Genomic DNA, 23157 nt, shown 5'->3' on the forward strand with positions numbered 1-23157 from the left:
ATCAAAATCCACAAAAACGTATATGCATAGCGATGAGATTGAATGTAATAAGGGCTTATTTCTTAATTCACATCTACATGGACACACTGTATTGGACACCTGTTTACCTAAATCTGACTTAAAGACTATTGTTTCTTCAATTAAACTTTTAATTTAATATTACTTTTTGGAAAAAGAGACAATTTTAACAACACTACATTAATAAAACTTTACAACTTCTTAGATTCTTTAAATGTATTCTTATGTATACATTTTCATATTGTTAAAATATGCCACACCAAGAAAATAACCCTTATGGTACGGGAGTTTTGTACGTTTTGCAGAAATAGGAAGAGATTGCTCTGATAGAAGAACGCCTCATTCTTAAACTGATTTAGAATAATATGAACAATTTATCTTTTATGCTGCTGATATTGAAACTAAATACTCGCAGTAGAAGAGTAGAGACATGCCTACTCAGCTCCTTTGATAGGATAATTGGCAGAAAATTTGGGAGTTTGAGTTTTGAGCTTGTGTTTATAAAAATGTCTGCTGGCTGGCTTGAAAGCAGCCCTCTTTGGCTTGCGGATACAATAATCCCTGTTAGCTACAGCTTTTTTATTTTAGCAAGGGTCCCTTGAACAAACGCAGAAATTCTATTTTTATAAGTTTTTGCGAATCGTTATACCAGAAGTGCAGAAATAGGAAGAGATTGCTATGATAGAAGAACGCCTCATTCTTAAACTGATTTGGAATAATATGAACCATTTATCTTTTATGCTGCTGATTTTGAAACTAAATACTCGCAGTAGAAGAGTAGAGACATGCCTACTCAGCTCCTTTGATAGGATACTTGGCAGAAAATTTGGGAGTTTGAGTTTTGAGCTTGTGTTTATAAAAATGTAAATAAATAATTTGTACAAAGACAGGTCTCACCTATCAAATTATTATAAACGACAGATAGCTGTTTCGCCATTATATTTTTTTACAATATCAGCTAAGAAATTGGCTGTACAAACTTTTTTTATTGAGCAGAGTCCTCACTAACACATTAACGGCCTTGGAAATTATTCCAAGTAACTATACTTTAAACTAGATAACACAGGTTTTCTCTTGCTGAGACTTAAGTTTAAAGTTTATTGTTTAAATAAAATAAAGCAAAATCTAGCCCGGCGAAGCGGGCTGGGTACGCTAGTGTATGATAAATAAGCTTGGGGATGAATTGCTCTAACTTACATAGCTTAACTTTAACTCGACCGTGAGATGGTGATAACAAAGAAAAAAAATCTGGCTAAGTTTGTCTGTGGGTCTTCTTAGACCAGGGCGCGTTTGAAACCCTCCTAGCTTTAGTTTTAAGTTAACGAATGCAGCGAACAATCACTAACATGTTAAATATATGAACGCTTCATAAGTGCCAGTGATAAGGTCTATATGAATAATACATTTTGAAATGTTGAATTTTGTTAAAAGGCAGATTCCACCTAGAAGAAACCGGATTTAGGCTTTGCACGGCTAGCCTGGGCGGGAGACAAACAACTTAACACCTGATTATATCCACTGAAAAATCTACTTGTTCACCTACCAAAGCATGGCGGCAGGGCAAAGGAGAAGTTTACCAATACATATTATTTGGATGTTATTTCCACCGCTCGGAGGGTGGATAAAACTGCGGCTAAACTGTGCACATTTTATTAAGTGCGCGCATATCGATTATATTTTAAATAGAAATAAACTGAAGAAGCGCCCCAGTTAAAAGGGTTTCAAAGGTTAAGTGTCTACAGCCAGGCTGTCAAAGATTTGTTACATTCAAAAACGTTTTATGGTACATAGTAAATTTTTGTTAATTTTATCGTAAAGAGTGGCTTGCGTGATGTATTTTCGACGAGCAAAAGCTGTTCTATGTCTGAGTACAACATTGCATATTCTTCGATTCCCACTCAGTCTAGTATCAAACCTTTTGTATTATGCATTTTCAAAATAGAGTTTAAGATATACAATTTTCTGACAGTTAATAGGTCACAAAGCTTATAAAGATTATTAGTGGAGAAACGATAACACTTAAAATACATGGTCGAAAGGCACGTTAACTAAATAAATATGATTATGCCATGACAGTCGCTGATCTAAAAGTATACCCAAGTATTTAGCTTTTCCACTTTTTGGATACCAGAACAACTGCAATCGCAATCACCGCTAAAACTGTATTTATTAATTTTCACAGAGAAGCAGTGGCGTGCATAGCCCTTGGACCCAGGAATCCCAGAAGTAATTTAAAAATTAAAAGATAATTTTCAATCTTCATTACTAGGCATTAAACAATCTTTTTACATTATTGATACAATTTAAATTAGATAAAATCTCTGCCTTATGGAACTGCAGCGCTCAACTGCTTTTTGGCATGCCCTTGTCGGTACGGTGGTTCCTAGCCGCGGACTAAGCCTCTGAACTGAGAAGGTTCAGAAATTATAAATTCCGATCTCCTACTTATCAAGAGAACTGCTGTGCCAGGGAGGTCGAATATACTTATTTTCTTACATATGAAAATGATCAAGTTAACAATGTATAGGTATGTATGTCCTTCGTCCTTAACAATCTCCATGGAGATTTCATGTACCTATTGTAGCTATAAAATCAATAACTGTAATGACGCAATTCTGCCACCTACAATCATAGCACACATCCTACGATAAAGACATGCGCAAAGAAAATTACGAAGGCTGATTAAGACTACCATATCAAGGGTTCTCTACCTTCGCAGGAAATCCCTACTAATATTATAAATCTCAATGTAAGTTTGTTTGTTACGCTTTTTAGCAAAAACTACTTAACCGATCCTCATGAAACTTTGTACACATATTCTTGGAAGTGTTAGAAGTATTATAGGATACTTTTTATCCCGACATTAAGCTCGGTTCCTTTGGGAGAGGAGATGAAAGTGTTTGACGGCTTTACACCATAACTCCGACAAATTATAACCGATTTAAATAATTATTTTTCTACTATAGAGGTTATAATATGTGTGTAATTTTGTCCAAACTTTGTGTACTTTTTGTTTTTGTTTTTTGCCAAACTAGTTAGCCCCACTATAAAGCTACAATATATTTTTATTTTATAGTATAAAATAAATGAAGTAATAATGGAATAAGCCAGACGGACGAACCAAAGGAGTATATTTCATTATTTTGTTACAGAACCCTAAGACTTTGTAAGAACGTACAAAGCAAATTCAACCTTAATTTTGGCTGGTTAGAGTATATTATTATATAAGGATACATAAAAGCGTAGGCGCACGTTACGCATTGACATAGAGATTTTGACTATTATTAGTTAGGGGTGTCGATTATTCGTACCTAATAGAAAAGCGACATCTGAAACAGGGAGAATGAAATCGCATTGTTAAGAGGCCGCGCGTCGTGTCGCAGCGCGTCTTTAAACGGTTTGCAAGAGCGCTTAAACTCGATTATGTGAATTATTTTATTACGGAGGTTAATTTTTTTTAAATCAAATAATAAAATCCGAGAACCGTGTAAGTGTGAGTAAAGTTGCAGATCATCATCGAGAATCATTGGGAAGTGCTAGCTAATATTTCATTTACTTATGGCATGCTATAATAGTTATCTATACACTAATATTATAAAGGCGGAAAGTTTGTGAGTTTGTGAGTTGGTCAGTGGAAATCTCTGGATCCACTGAACAGATTTCGAATATTCTTTCAGCTATATACAGCCACGTTATTTGTGAGTGCTATAGGCTATATACCTATTAACCGGAAAACAGTAAAGAACTTTTCGTGGTAGTCAGATTTACAAAGTAAGTCGGAGAAGAAACGGTCGAACGAAAACGTTTCTTTAGTAGGCTGCCTTAACTATGAGATATATGATTCGGATTTTTAGAGAAAAGTTGTTTAGCTTGATAATGCCTCCAACTTTTCTCAATTCATATTTAAGTAACAAAAAGTAGTATTCTCTTTTATCTAGATTCTCAATTCTGTTTCTGAAGTAAAACTTCTTTAGGCGCGACTAGGAAGAAACTCAGATTTTTCTGACGGAAATAACGCTTACGTCAAACGTCTGTGTAGTTTCCGCTATTTAAAAATAATAATTTGGATTGGTCGTAAGTATATGTCATACTTCTTGAATTATACGCCAGCTAGTGGCAAATATCTAAATTAATTAGGGTTATTTATTTCCAATATTTTCAAACGGATCAACTGTGAATAGCAAAGTGAATAAAAATTCAACAGTTGTTAAAAATATTTATATTGCAGTTTTTTGAAAATCTCTAAATATATTTGTTTATTATTAATAATTTTTCTGACGATTCTATAATATTAAATGACAAGGTTATATTGACATGTTCTGATCAAACAAATGAAAATATTTATAAAATGTACAAGCGATATTATGTTTTTTTAGCTCAGAACTCTGTCATATACACCGATTTGAATTTTAGTTTTGTTTAAGACGGTGTACTTCCCATATGTTTCATCAGGTCCAGATCCTGTCCAGGTCCTGTTGAAGGGATCCTCGAGAAATCGAGGGAACTAAATCAAATATTATAGAGATTGGAGTATATTTAAAAGTAACTTAAGCCTTTGCTATAGACAGCCACCATTTGGTCAAGTGAAACTGATGAGACCATGTCTGGCCACCGAAACTACACAATATTAAGTATTACACTGGTTGCGCTTCGGTTATGGTATATAGTAGGTAAGCAATTTATGCTTGTCAAAATAAAGAAGCTGGTGGTGAAGTGCTGGGAGAACTACTCAAGCATTCCGGTTTCCGGATAAGCAATATTTTGTAAAATGTTTTGAGCAGTTGATATTCGGCTATCAAATAAGATATTTCATACCTACCTACTAAATACCTTAAAAAACGGACAATAAAGGACCAACTTTGTTATAAAACTAAATCGCAAGACATACATATTTTCCACAACATTTTTTAATTGGTGCCTAGTAAAATGAATAATCATACTTGCTACTATGAAAAAAAGGAATACGAAGTATATGATCTATACATAGTAAATTTCTACATTTAATTGGCACCACTGACCTTTATTATATTATAAAATTCAAAATTCAAAATTCAAAATTCATTTATTTCAAGTAGGCCTAATATAAGCACTTTTGAAACGTCAAGTCTGTCTGTTTGTAGTGATTCTACCACCGGTTCGGAAGGCAGATTCTACCGAAGCCGGCAAGAAACTCAGCAGTTGCTCTTTTCCAACATCAACAATTTACATTTTGCATTTTAACATTCATTTTTCTATCTTGTGAGAGCTGAAAGCGGAGCCGGATGCTTCCAAGCAACCTTGTCATTAAAAAATTCATCAATTGTATAGGAACTTCGCTGTAATAAATGTGTTTTAACAAATTCTTTAAACTTGTGCATTGGCAGGTCCAAAATCACCTTAGGAATCATATTATAAAAGCGTATACTCAATCCCACAAATGATCCCTGTACCTTACGCAGACGATATGCAGATGACACTAATTTATGACCATTTCTTGTAAGTCGACTGTTTATGTCCACTTTTTGTTTATAAAGACTAATATGTTGTCTTACAAATACTATATTGTTATAAATATATTGTGAAGCTACAGTAAGTATGCCTATTTCTTTAAACTTCTCACGGAGGGATTCGCGTGATTTAAGTTTATATATTGACCGTACAGCTCTTTTCTGCAATATAAATATAGTTTCGATTTCAGCTGCTTTACCCCATAACAAGATTCCATAGGACATAACACTATGAAAGTACGCAAAATAAACGAGCCTAGCTATTTCAACGTCAGTAATCTGTCTAATTTTTCTGACTGCGTAGACAGCCGAGCTTAGTTTACCCGCTAGTGAATCTATATGGGCACCCCACTGTAGCTTATTATCCAAGGTCACGCCCAGAAAAACTGTGGAAGTCTCTATTTTTAGTGATTCGCCATTTATCATTATATTTTTATCAATTTTCTTTACATTTGGTAAGATAAATTCGACACACTTTGTTTTTTTTGCATTTAAAAGTAAGTTGTTAACTGTAAACCAGTGCGACACATGCGACATAACACGGTTTACTTCGTCAGAGTTATCTTTACTCCTATCAGTCTTAAAAAATAGAGATGTATCATCTGCAAACAATACAATGTCGCATGTTTCACTGACATGGTACGGTAGATCATTTATATACACTAAAAATAGAAAAGGACCCAAAATCGAGCCTTGTAGGACACCCATTGAGATATTTGAACCCTGAGACTGCATCATTTATGCAAACTCTTTGGGTTCTATTGCTGAGATAAGAGGCAACCAAATTTAGTGCAACGTTTTGGATACCATAGTGGCTTAGCTTAAGAAGCAAGGTTTTATGATCAACACAATCGAAAGCTTTAGATAGATCACAAAAAACACCCATAGCGTTCTGTGAACATTCCCAGGCATCATAAACATTTTATAAGTTTAGCGCCTGCGTCCGTTGTACTACGACCTTTAGTAAAGCCATACTGCTCAGGGTGTAGTAAGTTATTTACATTAAAATGATATAAAAGTTGATTTAATATAATTTTTTCAAATATCTTACTAAGAGCTGGTAAGATTGAGCTAGGTCTGTAATTGTTTATATCATTTTTATTACCAGATTTAAACAGAGGAATGATTCTACTATGTTTCATTAGGTTCGGGAAAGTACCTAAATCAACACATTCAAAGAAAATTATGGCTAATTATGGCTATAATACGCTAGACAGGCTTTACCATATAAAATGACAGCTAAAAATAGTTTAAAGTTCTACGATAGGGTTGTGCCGAGTTCTTCATCCATAGTACTCATCGACACTATTTCTGTTAGTTGTTTCCATCTGATTCTACATTAAAATCATTATGGCTGCGAAATACGAATACCGTAAATTGGTGTTCTAAGTTGAATAATTACTTATATTTACGTTCCAACAATTATACTGAGGATTTTTTAAAAGGCATTCCATACGTACACAAGAAGTCAGTATAACAACTTATTTTCTGGCGAGCTAGAATGGAAAAAAAAGGCAGATATTTTGTGATTTTTTTTTTCTATCCTAGGCAGTGGCATTCTTAGGGTCTTGAATTTGCCTGATTTTTTTATGTCTTGAATTTGAATTGAGCATGCCCTTTACCTTAAGGACTAATTTAACTCGTCATGATCTCTAAAAGTCACCGTTCTTGTTAATGTTTGAAACAATGAAAGTTGATATTCAACTTATATTTAAAAACACTACGATTAAGGTTAACACGCGATTTATCATTGGAAATTTACATTTATAGCACCTCATAAGTTGTCATAACCATTCAACCATTCTTTTCATTACAAAAAAATATGCAATATCAACAAAAAAATTATTATAACGGGTAATCCATAAATCTGGTGTAGGTTTCGGTGAAGTAAAGAGCTGTATTTTTACCTTTTGTTCGCCAATTAATGTTTGAACACAACAAATTTTGCCACAAAAAGAATTTGAGCTGATATTTAACATTTTTTTTAAATTTATAAGATAAAATACTAGTGAAATGCAATTTTCAACTCAAAAAACAATAAAAAAAACTCCTTACTTTTTACTAATCAATAATCATTAATCTGTGAACTAGTTCTAACGCAAATCATAACACGCGTAAAGTTGTTTAAATTCGCTCGCTTGTCAGTCACTAACTCCAACTCAGAATCTGGCATTTGATCTCCTTACTAAATTATTAAATAATCTACATTGTCTCAGCCAAATACGTTAAAACTCCTTTGCGTGAAAGCAGTGAAAGAAAAGTCCCATATAAGCCATTGAGTGTGATCGAGTCTTCGTACCCGATGGTAGCACGATCGTGATATTTCGGTGTGACGTTTAGTGTCATTCTATCGCGTTTAGCTTGTTGCCACCACAGAGTCTACTTGCCTAGTTGAGTAACGTAGTGCAAATAAATAAACTCAACAAAAAAATGCTAACAAGTACATATCTGTTCGAAATCCCCAAATAAAAAGGCTTTTGGAGGTCAGTGGTGATGTATACAATATTTATCAGATGTTCATTAAAATTAGACAATACTTGCTTGATAGTATACACTTTCAAATAAAAAAGAATTATTAAAATCGGTTCAAATTTAACGAACTATGAAGTAAAATTGATAAAAAATTTCATCCCATTCCCCGAAGGAAACTTTTTGATTATCGGGACAAAAAGTATCCTATATGTTGACCCGGAATATACGCTACCACTATACCAAATTTGATTTAAAACCGTTCAGTAGTTTTCACGTGATGCCCGGACAGACAGACATACCAAAATTTGTTTCGGACTCAGTATCGATTATAAAGCATCCCCCGGTCAAATTTTTCTAAATATATAAAATGTACAGAAATCTTCCATATAGTTTTATTAAGTTTAGATAAATTACTGTAAATAAAATCATAAGTTACGATTCTCGGAAAATCATCTTAATAATATTATTTTAAAAGACAACATAAAAACCCACTTCATTTTACGTAATGCAATATATTAATCGTTAAAGTACAAAAACTTCTCATCAGATCTATATGAAACTTGAATTGAATAGTCCCTATTTCGGATTAAATTAATCTTATCTATAGTATGACGAAGTTATGTCCAAGCAAGGGTAAAAAAATATTGACATATACGAATTGATAAACTCCTCCTTTTTGAAGTTGGTTAAAAAACTAAGAGTAGTTTGAAACCACTAAAAAGCAATTGGACACCTTTAAATAGCAGAAGTTACCGATTATTATCGATTTTTAAACTGTAGCATCACTAGCGTTAGTTCTGAGAAACTTCACCATTGCTATCAGCGCCAAAATTGTCAAAATCAAATAATTTCAATATCGGCAACTCTGCAGTGAACCTTAACACAGCCCAGGTTTCCACCGAATCAAAGGTTTTCCTCATAGTCCACAAACGCTAAGCCAAGTGGCCGGTTATACTGTACGGTCTTCCGTATAAACTGCCGCAGCGTATATACGAGCTTTCGAAAATCGGCTTGTTCGGGAGGCTGGAAAACGTCGAACCTATTCGCGAGACGATTTATAATGACTCTCGAGAACAACTTGTAGACAGGCTCAGCAGCGAGATGGGTCTGTAGTTCTTCAGCAAGATATAGTCGCCTTTATTGAATAACAAAACCACCACGCTCCTGTGCCACGCCGCTGGCGTTGTGCCTTGGTAAATGACGGAATTGGACAATCGCTGAAGAACTTTAAGTATGGTTTTACATCCGCTGTGATTCCTTCATCACCCGGTGCCTTGCTGTTCTTAAGTTTTTTAAAAGCCATCCTAATCTCGTAATGGCTGACGTCCTAGATATCTACGGTGAAGTGTCGGGTCAATTTGGCTCTTGGGTCTTTAGCCAAATTTTCAACAGGCTTTTGTGTTGAGGTACTGTATAACTGCCCATAGAATTTCACAACCTCACTCAGGATATAGGGTTTACAGGAAATGAGAATTTGAAGGAGTTCATCAAAAAGAGGCCTCCTTCTCCATAAAGTTGGCTAGCATTTGGCCCCATTCGCTCGGTTACCAATATCCAAATTGCCCCACTCTCAACTCTGCACCGCTTCGCTTGCCCAGCCTTTCGTTGAAATCCCCCATCACAACACTGTAGTAGGTGTTCGAGGCATTTATGACTTTCGAAGAAGCTCTTATGAGACCCACAGTTAGCGACCACGTCTATAAGTCACTGGCGCACGCACGCACTTTTCGACAACTTCATGCACAGAGGTATTTTGGATGAAAAGATGATACGGAGTTTTGTAAGCGTTGGATTCTGCGGTACACATCTTTATTAACACATTTTATAACATGATAAAAGTACTCATTATCATATTGTGGATTCACAAATTAAAATATGATTTAAAAACAAAACCAATCGCGGTTACACCTGCTAGGTTTTTTTTTATTTACATACAATTTACTTTTTATGAATAACCTTTGTACTTCTAATACTCATATCAGCAGCATTACCCCATAATAGAATGCCGTAGGACATCATTCTGTGAATGAAATTCAAATACACAAGCCAATTTCTATATCTACCATATGACGAATATTTTTAACCGCGTATGCTTCAGAGCTAAGTCTGTTCGATAAATTATTTTATTCTCTCACTCAGCTCTTAACCAAGATCTCAGATTAGGAAGATATAAAACCGCTTTTGTTGGTCTTCCGTCGTGTCAACTAGCTTTGTCCAACAGACATATATAATACTGTTGATTAGAGGAATATCATTGTAACTATATATTCCGCTTGGTGAACATGATTAAAACTCGTTAATCATGGAACCAACACTCGGTCTCAATCAGGCTCATTGCCAGTGTGGCCGCGTCACGAAGAAGAGGCGAGTTCAATCAAAAAGAGGCCAACCGACCCATGAAGTCAGCCAGCCAACATTTGGCCCCTGTGATTCCGTGGCCCATATGCAAATCCACTCTCAACTCTGCACCGGTTCGCTCACCAAGCTTCAATCAAAATGGAAGTAAAATATTAACTGTTTTAGATCATAGCATAGTGTTAGAGCGTAGACAAACCACGCTGCTCCAATACAAGTTGGCGGGTTTATAATATGAGCACCTTTCTTATGATTACACTCATTTGCAGTTATCCAAATCTATTTTGTTCATGCAGCCAACTTTTGAAGCTGAAGCTGAAGGGGATTAACCGCTATGGTCGTAGCCATAACCATTGCAAAGCCATCTTAACCATCTTTAAATAAATTTATTTGATTTTGTTAATGTTTGCATGAAGTCTTGTTTGGCTAGGCTAGAGCTATACATACAGCTTAGCTGTTACTGTTTATTGTAATATTACCCTTGTTACCTTTCTGTTGCCGACAGCAGCAGCCGCATTTGTGATGCCGGCATTTTGTTATGTTTATGTTTACTTCCGTGCGGTTTACTGCGAGAATTAACCGAATTCAGGCTTAAGCTAGAGGCTTCGTTTTCCAGCTGTCCATGACGGTGTCTGTTTTTCACATTGTGTCTCTTTCTCCAGCTGTTTCATATCTCTGTCTAACACAAACTATTTTCGCTTGTTGTCGTTGCTCTATTCCAGTTTTAAGTACTTTGTTATTCCTAACTGTAGTATATTGGTACGACCTGAGTTTGCGCCCTTCAACGTACGATACATGATACACGTAATAATAATAATATATAACGACAATACTCACATCACCAGCGGTGATAGCCCAGTGCTTAGGCCAGTAGTTATTCGACTTCATTTTCGGGACGCCGAGTTCGAATTCCAGCACGCACCTCTAACTTTTCTAACTTATGTGTGTTTTAAGCAATTAAAATATCAATTGCTTTAACGGTGAAGGAAAACATCGTGGGGACACCGGCATGCCTGAGGAGTCCACTAATCCGCACTGGGCCAGCGTGGTGGACTACGGCCTTAACCCCTCCTCATTGTTGGAGGGAACCCATGCTTTGTTGATACGATGATGACGATGATGACAAATCGCCATCTAGCCCGAAAGTAACTATAGCTTGTGTTATGGGGTACTAAGTAAAGTTATGAATATTTATTAATAATAAACATAATATACAAATAAACACCCAGACACTGAAAAACATTCATGGTCAGTGCCGCGGATCAAACTAGGTCCCTCCGAAAGAGAGGCTGAAGCCCTAATCACTATCATCTATCAGGCTATCACCGCTGTCAAAAAACGTTAGTGTTTCAGAAACAATATGTAAGTTATATAGTTATTTTTTTTTTTTATTTAATATCTATAATATAGACGACGGAAAAAATATAATATTTGATTTGTTTGCTTTTGTTTTTAGTGATCCCTATGTATTTGAAAAGTTCCTTCTTTCGCAACGTTTGCATTTTTTACATTAGTATGGAAGTAGGGAGTATACGTAAATTAATGCACGGCCAAACCATCTTAAAATAAGCTTTTTGTTATTAGTGTATAGTCTCAGAACTAGCCCGGAGTTAGGATATTAGCGTTCTCTAAATCCTTGCCTCGAAGCGTACGTTATTATTTCACGATTAAAGGTTAACTGTGACGTCAAGAGGGGTGTGCATTTGATCTATTTTGCTCAGAACTTTGCATGATTTCGTTATAGATATTTTAACGAATCACCAACCATTCTGCCCAGCTTGGTGATTATGGGTGGGCAAACCCTTCCATTGGTAGAGGCGTTTAGTCCAACAGTTGACTGTTATATGCTATTGATGATAATGTTAAAGAATGTACTTAAAATCTCTGTTAAGTGTTAATTGATTGAGTACACGAAAATACTCTTTTTTATATGTATATTGTGATTTTGTGTAACACATGTAGTGTTACAGTATAATGTACACATGCATGAAATTAGAACAAAATATTAATATTTTAGAGTTCGGTTGGCAACTCTAGTGTTTACAGCAGACTATATACCTCTACCAACGGAAAGGTTTGCCCATACATGCAGTGTTACACAAAATACAAAAAAAACAAATATTGTAATACTTATTCATTCATAGCAAAGTATCTTTTTAGAAATTTAATGCAAAAAGAGATTAAGATTTTTTTTTTAAATTATCGATTCGTTGGTGGATTCTCACTATTCACGAACACTTGTTACGTTAGTATAATACTTAGCATAAAAATTAGGGAAACGTCAAATCTTCTATTAGTAGTTACTATACCAATGGATCGGAAGACAAATTCTAACGCTACTCTTTTCCAAGAATAAAACCATCATGATCGGCCTGCTTCCAAACATCCTTGTCTTTAAGAAATTCATCAATTGTATAGTAACCTTGATATAATAAATGTGTTTATTTATCTCTTTTTTATAATGAACTAATACAAAGGTAACTCTAATATAACCTTCACATCTAGTATGTTATTGATCGAAGGTACTAGTGATATTATAATAACACCAAGCTTAACATTATGATTTACACATCGCGCCGTATTGTGACGCGTCAAAACGGAGTTCTGATGCGATCCAATAGGTAAAGACATTTCAGCGTCATAATGAAACTGACCTTATAATCCTTGCTTTAAAGTCCAAAATTATTTATATCTGATTTTTATTTTATAATGATTTCGCTAGCTTTAAAGATATGTACATTAGGTTCTGTTTATGACTACGATTGTGCTTATCTTCACTAAGAAAACTGCAGATGTGTGTGCATATATAATATGACTTCCACCGCCTTCAAAACATCACGAATCTACTCGTCAGTCACGTCACGTCTAAATAATTTTTAAAAAATCAAATGAAAAAAAAATTACAAGACACACGTGTTTTTTTTTTGCACAATACCACACTTATGTTTAATGTCACACTTTAATATACTTGTTAGGGCTTGCGTATCTTCAAAACCACCTGCATAACATTAATATAATTTCATTTTATTTTATTATTCACAATTATGTGAATATCTGTTGTATGGCAATTTTTTTTTCAGCCTTTGTAACCGAAGCAGAAAAAAAAATCGCCATAAATATTTGTTTCAGTGTGCCAATAATATTTCATTACGTTTATACAATAAAATGAAACCAGAACAGAAACTGTAAAAATGCCAACTAAAACGATTCGGTTTCATTTTGTAAAAGGTCTATACCGACTTTTTCTAGTTGTTAAAATAATTAATTATCTAAAACCTAGTCGCAATACATACAAGTCGGTTTTTCCTCGCAAGTGTGTTTAAAAGCGACGTAAGACATGCGTATGTACTCTTCAGGATCAACATTGCTCAGTACTATCATGAGGTACTATTAATAACTTAAGTAACGCAACGCTTATAACTAAACAATAAAAATTCGGCAGCAAATGCAAGCAGGAATAAATAAACAAATTGGTAGGTTTAAACTTAACAAAAAGCACTGCAACGAACTGGTTTTAATGAAATTGACAATAAAATCTAACACGTTAGTAACTGCATGGCCTACGATTATTAAACGAAATGAAGTCTATTATAAAGCTGCCATTTTTGGATATCGCGCCGCATCAAAACTACTTGTTGAGTAGCTAAAGCATGCATTAAAGATAACATTTGCAGCAACTGTGCGACATATCATCAGATTTCCCCGCGTTGACTATCAAATTTTCGGATACACTACTTTTTTAAACTTGTTTTATTATTTATAATAAAATCTTCTTTTCCTTACTTTTTAGTGTAAAGTTTGTTTTAAACATAGAAGAAAAGCTATTTATATTGAAATATAAATAAAAACAAACAAAAATATAATAAAAAGAGATATTACATAAATCAGAATACTAAAATTCTGGTAATTTGAGAGACCGAAAAAATTGAGTGTAAAGAATAACATGATGTTACATCGTAATAACGCATAACGTTAATCTCTTTTAATTATTTAGTTTTCGAGGGTGGTACAATAATAGATAGTCAAGCAGGTTTAGCCAAGCTGAGCTGTAGGATAGAATATGATTGATTCGCGGTGCAATCACAAATAATACCAAAGATCCTGTCGCAACGTCTTCAATATACAGCATAATTTCGTTTAGTATCTTGAGAGTATGTCTCAACGACCTGGGTTAAATATAAGAATATTCGTTAATCTCAATTAATTAAATATTTAAATGGGATAAACTCTATTAAAACAAATTTCAAAATATTATAACAATCAATCCTTTTCAGAGTAATTAAGAAACATTTGACAGATTTGTCTGTAGGGTGGTAACTAGCCACGGCCGAAACCTCCCATAATAAACCATCGGGAAATGACCCACAGGTACAACAATACGATATTTGAACTAGGAACCATTAAATTTTTACAACTATCAGACTATTGACTTTGATTCCGTCCCGTAAGTTAGTAGCCCCGTTAGAACCCATAACTCAAGCTACGCTTACTTTGGGGATAGATGGCGATGTATGTATTGTCGTAGTATATTTATTTATATCATCTGAGAAAAGGACAGAAATTCTTTGTGGGGATGGGCTTATAAAAGCATAAAGTTTTATAACATGATACTTCGATATCAATTAGGTAATCAATAATATTACCTACGGGTAATATTGGATTGTACCTTTGCCCGAGTTTAAACAATGTATTAAACACATTTAATTATTAGTGTACTACAAGATTGATGAATTTCTTAACAACAAGGCTGCTTGGAAGCAGGCCACCCCGCTCTCATCTTCATTTTAAAGCTTGTTAAACTATAAAATGTTGTTGAAGAAGAGCCCTGAGATTCTTGCCGGCTCTTCTCGGTAGAATCTGCCTTCCGAGTTTAAGAGAAATAAATGAATTTTGTATTTGAACTATAATTTAATATTAAATCATTTTAGCTTTCACACCAAAATTCATAAACTCATTTCATCAAAAAATAAAAATGTAAACAGGGTATTAAAAATAAATGAAATCAAATCATAATATAAGAAAACATAAAAGCAATGAAACATAACAAAAAATAATAATAGAATTTATTTCCGATTCGCGCTGCAACAATTTTCAACCAATGCCGGAAGGCGCCATCCAACTGTTCGTACATTTCCCGGAGAATCTCATTATTAGAGGGATTCGATCCAAAAGCGAAGCAATTTCCTAAACGCATTATCGAGACGAAATGGGAATTCTCGCAGATGGGATGCATAAATGCGGTAGTTTCACCAGGAAGTAATAAACTTATTTTTATTGAACATCGATCGCATTGTATAAAATGATTGTTTATGCTTTGCTTTGTTTAGTTTAGGATGATAACTTTGACCGCTCACGCACGCCCTTTGCGTTTTTGTACACTTTGCCGGTAAATTGTACTACAAATAATGCCGTACTACATTAGAGGATCCCGTCCTCATCGTGCAGTGCTACGTATAACAGACATCCAGGCTGTCAAATCGTTTTGGAAACAAAAGAAATGGAACATACCGGGGCCGAATAAAAATAAGCAATTAAGCCGAGGGCAGTGGCGTGCATAGAGGATATGCACAGGGTATGCAGATGATATAAAATTAAGAAAATCTCCAGTACGAGTTATAAATACTTAAGGGTAGAACTTTTTTATAACTCTCACAATGCCTATCTTTAAGTATTTTATAACTCGTACTGGAGGTTTGCTTCATTTTATATCATCTGCATACCCTGTGCATACCCTCTATGCACGCCACTGCTTATGGGCATATCAATAAGTTATTAATTTAATAGAAAAAAGTGCTTTGTGTTATAAACTATTGACTAAAAGGTCAATGACAATAATAATCGATAATCGTATCGGTTTACTGACGTTTATATTAAATTATCATCCTAGCATAGTAAGATCATAGTTTATACATAATGCCGACAATACGCTTAGAAAAAGAGTGCTCTTTTACGTAAAAATTTTAGCAGAATTTTTTAAAGATGTTCTTAAATATGGTCAATGTACGAGTTTCAACACCGTTCGTTTATACTGGAAATCCAATTTTCATTACAAAACTATCTGATCGAGTTCAAAAACATTATATGTTGCCCGCGACTTCGTCTGCGTTTAATTTGTTTTTTGATGTGGCATTCAATTTAGTTGTAGTTCTAAAAAAATTAAAGTATTCAGTATCGCTAAGCCCTAAATGAGGGGTTTCCTGCTGTTCGCTGAGGAGTTCTGTCCTCTATCTTCAACCATATTCAGATCTACATAAAGTTTGGGCAAAATTAAACACATGATATAAACTCTATAGAACAAAAATAATTATTTAAATCGGTTATAATTTGTCGGAGTTATAGTGTAAAATCGTCAAACATTTTGATCCCCTCTCCCAAAGAAACCGAGCTTAATGTCGGGATAAAAAGTATCCTATATTAGTTCTAACACTTCCAAGAATATGTGTACAAAATTTCATCGGTTAAGCAGTTTTTGCGTGAAAGCGTAACAAACAAACTTACATTGACATTTATAATATTAGTAGGGATAGGGATAATGTTTAACACAAATAATAATTTAAGGTAACGAAACGAAACGTTACGCTACGTTTGTTGCATCTCAATGCGTGAGATGCAACAAACGTATTGTAATGCTTTTTTTTTTAATAGTTACAATTGACAGACCAAGCAAATGGCACCTAAACCCTACCTAATGGTAAGTGTAAACCCATCGACTGCAAAATGAGCAAAACTTTGCAGGGCAGTCTGGGCATGCAACGAACACTTCGTGCGCCGCCCTGTGTCAGTGTGCCTGTAATTACACCGGCAGACACGCCCCTCATACCAGCACACAGTGGCGTTCCTAGGAAGATAGGCAAGCCATAAAAATATATTAAAGTGTGTCCGACGTACGACTTTCAGACATATTAACAGACTTCTCTGTTGCTAACATCGGGAGTTTCATTGATAATTACCGAAACAAATGATGTCAAATTAATTTCAAAATCGACGCGAGAGTTAATTACACCAGCTACGGAATGAATAATGTCATTTTGAATTTTATTAGATAAATAACTTCGGCCCGGATTGACCGCTTAGTGGATTTTGCATATCTTTATATATATATTTCTTGTGTGCGTGTGTATGTCACTGAACTCCTCCTAAACGACTGGACCGATTTGAATGAATTTTTTGATATGCGTTTGGCTGGCACCCTGGATGGTTTAGAATCACAAATCAGCCCGACAGATGGCGCTGGGGTCCGCTAGTGTTTTTCTAAAACTAGATCGTATTTTGAAAGTAACAATACAAGTTCTACGAAATTTCCTTTAGGTAATGAACTATTGGACTCGTCATGACCTCTAAAAGTTAGTTCTTGTTGTGCCAAATGACAAACAATATCAACTAATCTTTGAAAATCACTACAATTATGGTCAACACGCGAATTATGATTTTAATTGATTTAGAAATTTTAATTAATAATTGGTGGGATAAAGAAGTTTCTATGCGCTGTTTGTCGAAATTAAAAATTAAATAACAGCACTCAAATATTTATGTGAATTCTGGTGCCTTTTTATAGCACCTGAAAAGTTATTTAAGTCATTTTAACCAGCCGCGTTCCAAACGTTCTTTTCAGGAGAAAAAAATATGCAATACCAACAATATAATCATCATCATCAAATCATCTCATAGATCTTCTATTAACGTTGATATCGAACTCCTAAATAAACATTTTTCTACTTCTGATACAATTAATAGTTCCGATAAAGAACGTACTCTTAGTATTCTTTCTTCCCACTCAACTCCTAACTTTTTACCATTTACCTTCGAGTCTTTTACTGAATGTGATGTTAAGAAGAGCATAATATCCATTGCATCGAATGCTGTTGGTGTAGATAGCATTACCCGTAATATGATCATTCCAATTCTTGACGTTGTTTCCCCTATTCTAACCCATATCTTAAACTCTTCCATTCTCTGTAGCAAATTCCCTGAAGAATGGAAGTTTGCTCAGATTATTCCTCTACCTAAAAAAAACAACCCTTCATCGTTTTCTGATTTTCGCCCCATTTCTATATTACCATTTCTCTCAAAAGTTCTTGAAAAACTCGTATCTCAACAACTTAGTCTCTTTCTTAATAAGAATAACCTTCTCAGTTCTTTGCAATCTGGCTTTCGTCCTGGTCATAGTACGGCTACTGCTCTTGCTAAAGTAGCTGATGATATTCGATGGGCGATGGATAACAAGCAGCTAACAATTCTTATTCTGCTTGACTTTAGCAATGCCTTTAATACAGTTGACTTTGACATCTTGCTTAGTCTTTTACGCTCTATTAACATATCTCCATCAGTAATAGACTGGTTTCGGAGTTACCTCAATGGCCGTCGACAGCGCATTCAGATTGACGAGTCCTTTTCGTCTTGGTGTGATGTAGCGGCTGGGGTACCTCAGGGTGGCGTGTTATCTCCTTTACTTTTTTCTATTTTCATTAACTCTATTACTCAAAACATCTCTTCTCTCTATCACATGTATGCAGATGATATCCAAATATATCGCTCATCTACCCTTCAAAATCTTGGTTCTGCTATTGCAGCTATAAATAATGATATGGCTGCAATTTCTGAGTGGAGCAGGCAATATGGGCTAAAGGTCAATCCTGCAAAATCAAAAGCTATCGTTATTGGTAGCTCAGGAATGATCGCGAGGGTTGATTGGCTGAGCATTCCTTCTGTTATTTATAATGGCATCGCTATTCCTTTTTGTGACTCTGTGAAAGATCTTGGTGTATACCTCGACCGGGAATTGTCATGGACAGTGCATGTCAAAGAGCTGAGTCAGAAAGTGTTTGTGGCGATGAGCTCGTTGCGAAGGCTGCAATCATTTCTTCCAATTCCGACCAAAGTTATGCTAGCACATTCTCTTTTTCTATCTATTCTCGATTATGCGGATGCAAGCTTTCTTAATCTGACCGAGGATCAGCTTAATAAACTTGAGCGTCTTCAAAATCTGGCTATTCGGTTCATATTTGGCCTTCGCAAATATGACCATGTTTCCGTATTTCGACAAAAACTCAAGTGGCTTCCTATTCGTCGTCGCCGGGATATGCATGTACTTTCTCTTCTGTACTGTGTGTTATTTCATCTAAATACTCCCTCGTATTTAAAAGAGAAGTTCACTTTTCTTGGTGAGCAATCTGGTGTAAGATCGTGCCGTGCGCTGACGCTGTGTATGCCTTATCATAAGACAAAATTTTATAAGCGTTCGTTTAGCGTACGAGCTGTGGAATTGTGGAATGCGCTTCCATTGAGCATACGACGATCCAAATCACTGGCGATATTTAAAAGAGCAGTTAAGGCCCATTATATTGTTAACGACTTTTAATAGTATGTATATATGTACTTACTCATTTATTGTATGTTAAAGTATTTAATTATGTAAGTGTTGTTATTATATATATTAGTTTATTTTTATATTTATTTATTTATTATATTATTTACTTTTTATCTATTTGTGCACACTAGTTTATGTATTGGCATGTAGTTATTTGCATGTATGTATTTTAATATTTGTACCACCTGCAGTCTATTCTCCTCTTCTTTTTTTTTCCTAATTCTAAGGTTGCCTGGCAGAGATCGCTATTAAGCGATAAGGCCGCCTTTTGTATTACTACTTCTTTCGATGTTTCTGTTTTTGTTATATTTTAAATGTTGTGGTATACAAATAAAGAGTTTAATAATAATAATTTATTAGAATGGGAGCATCCAACAACCAAACGAGTATTGTATACCGATCTATTAAATTGTCTCTTATGATTTTTACTATTTTTTAGAAATACATAAGTCTGGCGTAGGTTTCGGTGATGTTATTAGCTGGTTTTTTTTCCAAAAAAGTTAAATAATTTCCCTTTTGTTCACCAATTATCGTTTGCACACACCTGAGCCCGCCACAAGATACAATTTCCACACAATTTGAACTCATTGTTATTAAATTAAATTTAGTTAATAATGAAAAAGAAAACAATGAAATGCACTACTCCGCAAAAAATAATAAACTTCAAATTATGAATCACAACAATCTATAGGAGAAGTGTGAAGTTGTTCAAATTTGACATCCTGACGAACTTCAACCAGTAATGTTGCTTTTTATGTCCATATAAATTATTAAATAATTTCTATAGGTAAAAGCAGTGAAAAATAATCCCGATGCAAGCCAACGATTGAGTGATACAAAGCGAGAGGTTTTCGTGCGCGCCCTTGATATTTTGGCATTCTATCGCCGCCACTCTGAAGTTCGCCTCGTTCGGGATATTCCATACCGCTGCGTTCAGATATCGCGCAGTGTAATTCTATGGGCCGGTTGCTACCACACTTCCAGCCGTAGTGTTTGTATACTCATTGTGCATACAGTATTGAGTCAAAGTTAATACATCGTTTTTATTTCCTCATTGCTATAAATTATGAATTATTTTAGGAAATTTATTGTATCCCAAGCCGGGCTTTTCGGCTTGTATAAGCCCGTAGCCCGTAGCCACAGTAGTCCCCGGACGATCTCGGTCAGCATCTTCTAGCATCCCTAACATGTATAAGCCCAAACTTTCGACATTCGAAGCGCGCACATAAAACTATTTGTTCTATTAACAAAAGCGCGCACATTTAAATTATTCACATGCATTTGTATACTTACATGGCACTGGTGTAACATATTTCTCCGGATCAGTTGCTATGAGCCGCCTCCGTAGTTCGTTGCGACCGACGCCGGGCGCACCAACTAGCACTATGGGTCTCACTAGCCCAGGACGTGGATACAATCGGGCCACCTCTTCGTATGTTGGAATAATTTCTCGATCAAAGTCATCGTTCTCTTTTATGTCGTATATGATCTTTTTGACTTTGGGTAGCGATTTGCATGGGAGCAGGGCTGTGGCGTTTGGTGTCGGTGAACAAGGTGTTTTCGGTCCGCAATCGGAATTAGCTTGTGACGGACTACAAAGCGCGGGTTTGCCTAAAAAGATGCATAAAAAAAACTATGTTAAAATACGTTCATACGACATTTATTACCATAGCTTAAAGCAGTATATTCATACAGCTGAAGTTTTGTTTTTGAATTATTATTGTTATATTTATCAAGGGATAAACTGACATTTTTTTTTTTTAAACTAGTTTAAGCGATAAGCCCTAGGTTTGTTTACAAAAACTTTAATTTTTCAGTTCCTTGGTACCAGTAACCTATAAAATAATAATTGAAAAAAGAATTCTGTATAATTAAAACGCAATCAATTGCATAAAATTCAAACATTTTGCATGATTTTTTTAATGTACTAGACTAGATGACCCGGATGTTAATTTTTTTTTTATTCATTTATTACGGTTAACATCAATTAATAAAAAAGTAATGCCTACTGGTAACTATGCTTTGTTCTGACACAATCAAGTCAAGTTAAAAACATAGTGCATTTACATTTCTCACAGTACACACACACAAATATGTCACAGTGTGATTACTCTGTCAACAATGCATTTAGCGCTATAAGAATGGAAACATTTGCGTTGATGTACAGACGTAATTGACACTAATAACTAGGATGTCTTGCTATGAAGCTATGGATAGCCTATCCTCTCAGTAAGAATCTTACAAACATTAATGGGCTGGTCTGTGACCAGCTCGTTACTGTCACTGTCACACAAAAGGCCTCTTCCAAATGGGGAAAAAATTAAATGTTTGCGTCCAAAGGTCATACCCGAACACTTTGTTGCATTAAATTCCATTTTGGTATCGACGCCCGGATTACTTAGTACCACCTAAGATGCCATCTATTGAAACAAATCCGAAGTGTCAATTCCCATGCAAAACAATTTAAATTTTTTCACTTTTTCGGCTGTGTCTGTGGATGTTTCGTCTATGTTTTTTTTTAAATAAATAAATAAATATACTACGACAATACAGAAAGCAGGGTCGCTGCCCACTGCGCCACTCGGCCGTCATGTCGTTTAAATCATGTATTGGGTGATTCCAAAAATTAACGAGGCTAACAAAGAAAAATAAATAACGTTACAAAACACTGCGTATCAACTCCATCACGTTTATAAATAAAGGAGCATTTTGTTAAGGCATACTCTGTCACTAACTGTCGATGTCTGTCTATTTGTTACTAATAAAGTGATAGTGTTTGATGTGTTTATTTAAAATACTAGATTTCTTATCAGCCTTATATCTTATGTGTTTAAAGTCACCAGGTATATAATTATTAACCGAACTGTAATGAAAGCCTCCGCTCACCATCCATCGTTTGCGGGTCGGCTTGGCGCTCATGTATGATACGACCCTCTTGTAAAGCTCTGGATGGTATGAGCCCAGCTCGCATCACACGATCTCCCTCACGACGAGCTTGCCACCTGGAATCAATGGAAAAATAAATAATGAATATCACTGTTATTAAGATTAGGCATGTGACGTATCTATATATAACGATATATAATGACAAGGTAGATTGGAAGCAGCCAGCTTCGCTCTCATCTCCCGCAAGATAGAAAATGATTGTAATTTTTTATGTTGGAAGCAAGCAACTACTGATTTTTTGGCGGCTCTTGACGGTAGAATCTGTTTCCCGAACCGGTAGTAGAGTCTTTACAAACAGACATACTTGACGTTTCAAAAGTGTAGACCTACTTGAAATAAATAGAATTTGAATTATAAACGCGCAGGACACCGGCGTTGCGCCTCAGAATTATAGCTCCACTTCTTTTATAAGAGACGCCCAGTGTATATCAGTGGGACTACATTAATAGACAAATGATGAGAGGGCATTTTTAAAGGCTTATCAGCTCTGCATCAGTGAACCAGTGATGTTTC

The 23157-nt window shown here is 35.2% G+C and overlaps 1 protein-coding gene across 4 annotated transcripts in view; it reads right to left on the reverse strand.

Annotated features, from left to right (window-relative positions):
• LOC120636352 (MAGUK p55 subfamily member 7) overlaps positions 1 to 23157 on the reverse strand; it is a 37915-nt gene that overhangs the window by 9242 nt on the left and 5516 nt on the right. For 2 of the 4 annotated variants that reach the window (XM_039907800.1, XM_039907797.1), the window contains 2 exons: positions 22585 to 22700; positions 20992 to 21309 (listed from right to left, as the gene is read on the reverse strand). In XM_039907800.1, coding sequence (XP_039763734.1) covers positions 20992 to 21309; positions 22585 to 22700 — 434 coding nt within the window. Of the gene's footprint in view, positions 1 to 20991; positions 21310 to 22557; positions 22701 to 23157 lie in introns of all 4 variants that reach the window. The other 2 variants (XM_039907798.1, XM_039907796.1) reach the window with 1 other exon arrangement.

The sequence above is a fragment of the Pararge aegeria genome, chromosome Z (genome assembly GCF_905163445.1).
Source record: "Pararge aegeria chromosome Z, ilParAegt1.1, whole genome shotgun sequence".
Classification (NCBI taxonomy): domain Eukaryota; kingdom Metazoa; phylum Arthropoda; class Insecta; order Lepidoptera; family Nymphalidae; genus Pararge; species Pararge aegeria.